The sequence below is a fragment of the Pundamilia nyererei genome, unplaced genomic scaffold (genome assembly GCF_000239375.1).
Source record: "Pundamilia nyererei isolate P.nyererei 1_Seehausen unplaced genomic scaffold, PunNye1.0 scaffold00004, whole genome shotgun sequence".
Taxonomy (NCBI): Eukaryota; Metazoa; Chordata; class Actinopteri; order Cichliformes; family Cichlidae; genus Pundamilia; species Pundamilia nyererei.
In genome coordinates, this window is record NW_005187405.1 from 7213230 (window position 1) to 7219479 (window position 6250).

At 41.2% G+C, this 6250-nt stretch overlaps 1 protein-coding gene across 1 annotated transcript in view; it reads left to right on the plus strand.

The window, feature by feature from the left end:
• phlpp1 (PH domain and leucine rich repeat protein phosphatase 1) overlaps positions 1–6250 on the plus strand; it is a 46285-nt gene that overhangs the window by 25866 nt on the left and 14169 nt on the right. Inside the window, exon 2 of the mRNA XM_005721406.1 lies at positions 5149–5345. Coding sequence (XP_005721463.1) covers positions 5149–5345 — 197 coding nt within the window. The remainder of the gene's footprint in view (positions 1–5148; positions 5346–6250) is intronic.

Genomic DNA, 6250 nt, shown 5'->3' on the forward strand with positions numbered 1-6250 from the left:
GTGTGTGTGTGTGTGTGTGTGTGTGTGTGTGTGTGCGTGTGTGTGTGTGTGTTTATGTCAGCGAGGATAAGAGTAGGAGGAGGAGTGGGGTGTATGAGTGCATGTGTGCACATATGCTTGTGTGGGAGAGAGCATGCTCCAACAAAAGACCTAAAAATAGTAAGACTATGCTCATGTGACATATTGAGGCTAAAAGCTTGTGAATAATTTGTTTAATGCAACACATTCTCCTCATAAGCTCTGTCATGAAAACATGTTCCTGCTAGTAACCTCTGCCAGCCAGCAGGTTGGAAGAGAAAGTTGTATCCAGCCTGTTTCAGTACCTCAGTTGGGTTTTCTGTCTGTTCATGGATGGCATTTGGATCATTTTTATATGTTTCAAGCAGGTACAGTAGTCGAGTTAAGTAAACACAGATACCAACCTGATAGTAACTATGTACAGTAACAGTCTTAGTTTAACTTAAAATTTCAGTCTTTTAAGTTGTTAAATATATCTTTACGTTATCAGTTCAGTTCCTTATCCAATCTTCCCCTTCCCCACGTTTCCTCTTAATGGAAACGCGTATCTACTGTTTACCTCGCTTATCCGAACCATTTATTACAAGTTGAAATTGAAAGTAGACACCTGTTATATTTGTCTGTTGCCTTGTGAATGTATTTGTGTGCGCCACTCGACTGGACTAAAGTTAAATTGGAAACCAACTTTGCAAAATGTAATAGACTTTTATTTCCTCTCAGATATGTGAATGAGGCATTAGGATTTAGAAATGCGATCAAGGTATAAACAAGTGTTTGGCTTGTCGTGTCTTGTCTTACCAAGACGACTTGTTGACTTATTTGAAGCTGCGCATGCAATATCATTATATGCAATTATATGCAACAGGAATGATCTTCCAAATCTGTGAAAAGAATAAAAAGGGAAAGGGACCGCTTTCCTAGTGTCTGGTATTTTCTTGTCTGTACCTAAAATACTTTATACACGTAGTCACAATAATACAAATCATTAATGGTGTTTCCTGCAAAGTGGATGGTAATAATGTCTCTTTAAAGAGAGATAAAACCTTCAGTTTCATTTGCTCCTTTCACACTCCACTTGTTTCAGAAGTACAATTAAATGAGTGTGGAGATCAACAGTGGGGGTTGTGGGGGGGGGGTTGCACAGAGGGAACAGTTTGTGTTTTTTTTTTCTTTTTGAAGGCAGCATGAATGACAAAAACAGAACATCCAGTGATGTTCACTTATGCCTTATTCTCAAGCATGAAATGTCACAAAGACAGTTTGTTGAGTTTTTGTTTTTAACAGATATATATTATTTTAACAGCACCTACAGTGCTTAATAAATCTATTAACCACCACCAATGTAAGGTTTTTGCTACAGCTGCCCTAAATTAACAGTATTGCTCACTGACATTTTTTGTTTCTGTAATGGATCTTACTTTTTTTTTTTTTAAAAAGTAAAGCACATTATTATTATTATTTTTAAATAGAAAGTACATTTGTGTGTTTCTTGTTTTTATGACAGTTGGTCTAATAAATTTAAGCACTACACTTAACACAAAAGAGCAAATCTTTAGCTCCTTGAATCTCGAATTCACCATCTCAGGCTAAGTGAGACGTAGTACAGATGCCAGATTCATGATATTACATATTTGGTTAAAAAAATGCCTGAGAGGATTTGAATAATTTAAAACGTACAGAGATAGCTAATCGCTTATTCACATATTTGGAAAATATTGGTAATTATCTAATTGGATTTATGTATTAACCTAAAGTAAGAAAACAGAAAAAGAATGTTACATATATCCTTTCACATCTTTTAAGCTAATTAAAGCACATTTATTCGCACCAATAGGCTGTCAGCTTTTAATGCCTACTGTGAAGTCAAAACTGGCTGCCAGAGCACTGAGAGAAATTCTGAAAGAAATGTTAAACATATTGTCATATACACTGGACAATAAACAAACAAATCCTTTTGATCATAATGAGCGTTGTGCACAGTATAAACCTTGTTTAAGCTGTTGTTACCGGCAGATCTTCACATAAAACAGTAAGAGTCATCGTTTTTGCCTAGAACCACAGACCCGATATGACTCATAATATGCACATAAATAGATTTTTCTTCTGCTTAATACATATTTCTGTCATTTCTGAAGTGTGTGTTAAGCTGCAAACGTGGCGTGTGTTTACCATGTTTCACTTCATATTTTGCTCACAGAAGTTTTTCTTCTCTTTAAAATCGAGCTGTTCCTTCATTTCTTATCTTAAACTTCTTTAGAGCCTTGCCCTCTGTCAGCCGCCCTGTAGTTTTAAGAATACCGATACAGCTCTCCACTATAGTTATGCACGACTCGTAATTGACATTTAACAACAGTGTTTTGTGTTACATACTCAGCATTCTGTCAGAGCAAATATCCTTTTGCAAACGAGACTATTGATTCTGCTGTGAGCACAAGATTAGCTTGCACCACTGAGGAGATGTTAGGGCTCAGGCGCTTTGCTAATTTCAATAAATAAATAAATAAATAAATATCCTGGGTCGGTTTGAAACTCTGCATCTCTCGCAAGATAATCTGATAATCATCAGATTAAAATGTGTATGTATTCTCGTGACCGTCGTCTTAACTACGCCAGCTCATGCAGTGCCACACAAGATACAATCTGCATGTGAAAGACCTGAATTATTTAAAGCCATGAGAGTGTGTGCAAGTTCTCACTTGCTTACCTTACTGACTCTTTCTTCCATAAACTCTCCACTGCACCTCCCCAGCCCCTGCTTTGCTTAGCGTTTAGAAGGAAGTGAATAATGTGTGAAGGAGACGCCACAAGAAAGATGTGGATAGTTTAGAGCGAGCCACAGGACAAAAGACTTTTTTCTATGACCATCTGTCGCTTGGAAAGGAAAACTTCTTGCGCCATGCCACAAATCTCTTAGCCAAATTAGAAAGCAATGAGGTTAAACATGCTGCGAAAGCAAAACATTGAAGCTGCAGATAGCAAGGGGGAAATCCAAAGGCAGGCAAGTTGGACAGATAGAAAGGCGAGATGATAGAGGGGAGGAGGACAGCACACGCCAGCCCAGGGAGATTTTTGCGGAGGTGGAGGTAGACAGAAAGCAGGTGGATGTTTAGACAGAACGATAACACAGCCTGGCTGACAGAACGCCTGATAAGCAGCCTGACTGTCAGGCTTGGCAGGCTAGCAGTGAAGTGAGAGATGCATGCAAGGGAGAAAGGCAGACAGACAGGTGAAACTGAATAAATGAGACCCAGATATTGTAAAAGCATCATTTTAAAAGAGGTTTACCTGGGGTTGAATTTGAGAGTGGGCTGCACTGTTTTGAATGCAAATCTGGACTATTCACTTCTCAGTCTAAAGCAAAGCATCCAATGGCGACAGTTGTGCGTAATATGTTTAGACTTCATGCTAAGCCTGCATCGTGATGTTAGCTCTCTTTGGCGAGCCGGATAAATATTGTCAATTTTGAGCTGCCTGAATGTTCATCGAGTTGCTGTTGCTGTTGTTTTTTTTGCTTGGTTTTTGAGTGACATCTTGACAGCTTGGTGGCGCAGTGGTCAGGTGACCGTAGGTGTAAACTTGCGAACATGAATGTCTCACCGTATTAGCCCTGCAACAGACAGTGACTTGTCCAGAGTGCAGAGCCCAGTGTCATTGTGAGCTTTTAGCACAGAGCACTGTTATAACAAAATATAGACTCAAATAATCAGTAGAACGGTTAAAGCCTGTTTGCTGGGTTTGACTTGTGCTTTATATTCATGGGAAACTTTCACTATGCCTTGCTCGTACCAGACATCTCTGACCCTACGATCCGAATGTTGCAACAAAAATCAAGGCTTATCAGACCAGGCGATGTTTTCCAGTCTTCTGTTATCGAATTTGTGGGGATAGGTTAATTGGATAATCCAAATTGCCACTAGGTGTGAATGTGCAAGTGAATGTGAGTGTGAATGGTTGTCTGTCCCTATGTGTTAGCCCTGCGACAGACTGGCGACCTGTCCAGGGTGTACCCCGCCTTTCGCCCTATGACAGCTGGGATAGGCTCCAGCGCCCCCCGCGACCCTGAAAAGGATAAGCGGAAGCAAATGGATGGATGTTATCGAATTTCAGGTCAGCCTATGCGAATTGTAGCCTCATTTTAATGTTCTTAGTGGCACCCAGTAGAGTCTTCTGCTGCTTCAAGGTTTGACACATTGTGCATTCATTGATGCTTCTGCATTCCTCGGTTGATTATTTAAGTTACTTCTCTTTAAGCTACTTCTCGTTCCTTTCAGCTTAAAGAGTTCAGGCCAAGCTCTTCTGACCTCTGGCATGAACGAGGCCAAAAGAACTGCTGCTTCCTGGATATTTTCTCTCCTTTGGACCATTTTCTGTAAACCCTACAGATGGCTGTGTGAGAAAATCCCAATAGATCAGAAGTTCCTGAAATACTCAGACTAGCCCATCTGGCACCTGCAACCTCGCTAAGTTCATAGTCAACATAGTCAACATAGTCAACTGGGGGTGACCGTGGCTCAGGGGGTTGGGAAGCGTATCTGTAACCGGAAGGTCGCCGGTTCGATCCCCGGGCTCTCTGTCCTGGTCGTTGTGTCCTTGGGCAAGACACTTTACCCTACCGCCTTCTGGTGTTGGCCAGAGGGGCCGATGGCGCAATATGGCAGCCTCGCTTCTGTCAGTCTGCCCCAGGGCAGCTGTGGCTTGCCTCCACCAGTGTGAGGCCGATGGTTGTAGCCAGGGCAGCTGTGGCTACAACCGTAGCTTGTCTCCACCAGTGTGTCAATGCAAGAGTGAATGAATAGTGGCATTGTAAAGCGCTTTGGGTGCCTTGAAAAGCGCTATATAAATCCAATCCATTATTAATTAAATCTGATTTCTTATCAATTCTTAGTGTGAGCTTGGACATCTTGACCATGTCTGCATGCTTAAATGCCAAACAAAGTGACCCATGAAAGTATATGCTTTTGAGTGGTGTTGTATAGCTGTCTTCACTACCCTAACTTTCTCTGATTTTCGAAAAGTTTCTTCAGTGGTTTCACGTGGATTCTAACTGCAGCAGTAACTGATTCTGTCTAATCTGTATTCACGTCAAGTCTGCAGTGCTAACTGGACAAAACATTTCTTTCTCTGTTTCAGGGAAGCCCCAGAGCATCGAGAGCTCAGAGAGGGTCCAGCTGTCTGGAACCTACAACGTTCGGAAAGGGAAGCTTCAACTACCAGTCAACCGCTGGACCAGACGCCAGGTCATCCTGTGCGGCACTTGCCTCATCGTCTCCTCTGTGAAGGAGAGCCAGACAGGGAAGATGCACATCCTGCCCCTCATTGGAGGAAAAGTATGTAAAAGTCACACCATGGCAGGGCGTTACTGTTGTCACATAATCATTTTCTTTTCTCCCTCTTTTACCCTGGTCTTTTTATGGTGATGTTATATAGTTTATGCCTCGGATCATAAACCTATAACATGATATCATCAGAGAATGACCTGATAAAGTCAATGTTATTACCCTCTTCAAATGCCTCCCTGTGCAGGCAAGTTTGTCCTTGATGAAATGTCACCTTTAGTTTGACATCAAATACTGCTTCCTGCTTTGTTCATTTTAGCTCTCAAGGTCAGACAGGAATTGTGCAAGCCAGGGCTAAAGCACTGATGTGTGTTTTTTTTCTTCTTTTCTAATTTGGAGTCGAGACACACTTTAATATTTAGTGTAATGGATCAGTATAGCGTTAAAACAGCTTTATGTCACTGTAGCGTTTTAAATTGCCTTCCCAAAAGTGACCTTTATCCATTTATTGCTTTATGTGCGCATGTGTGTATCTGCTAAACAAGCTCTAAGGGCTCCTCTGAAAAGCCTTATCTGCGTGTCTGCCTGATACAAAGAACACTCAGTGTGTCACCACGCCCAGTTTTTAAACATTTCACACACAACACATTGACCTCGAGTCAACCCTCTTTTCTGTTTCTCTGTGTTTGTCTATAGTGAGTTTGTGTGTACGCCTGCTAGTATTCTGTTCAAACAACATAAGTAGTCAGCCATTCACCGAGCCTGCTGGAGTATGTGACTGTGGATGACTGAGAAGCAATTTCACATGCACACGTTTTGTTTCTAATGTCAGTCACGTGTGTGTGTTATTTCATTATACGAACGTGCGTGCTTTTTCTCTTTTTTAAAGGTAACTGAATCTGACTAGCCTGCAGACATTTAGTGTGTTATTTGTTTCAACTGAAGTCATATATATA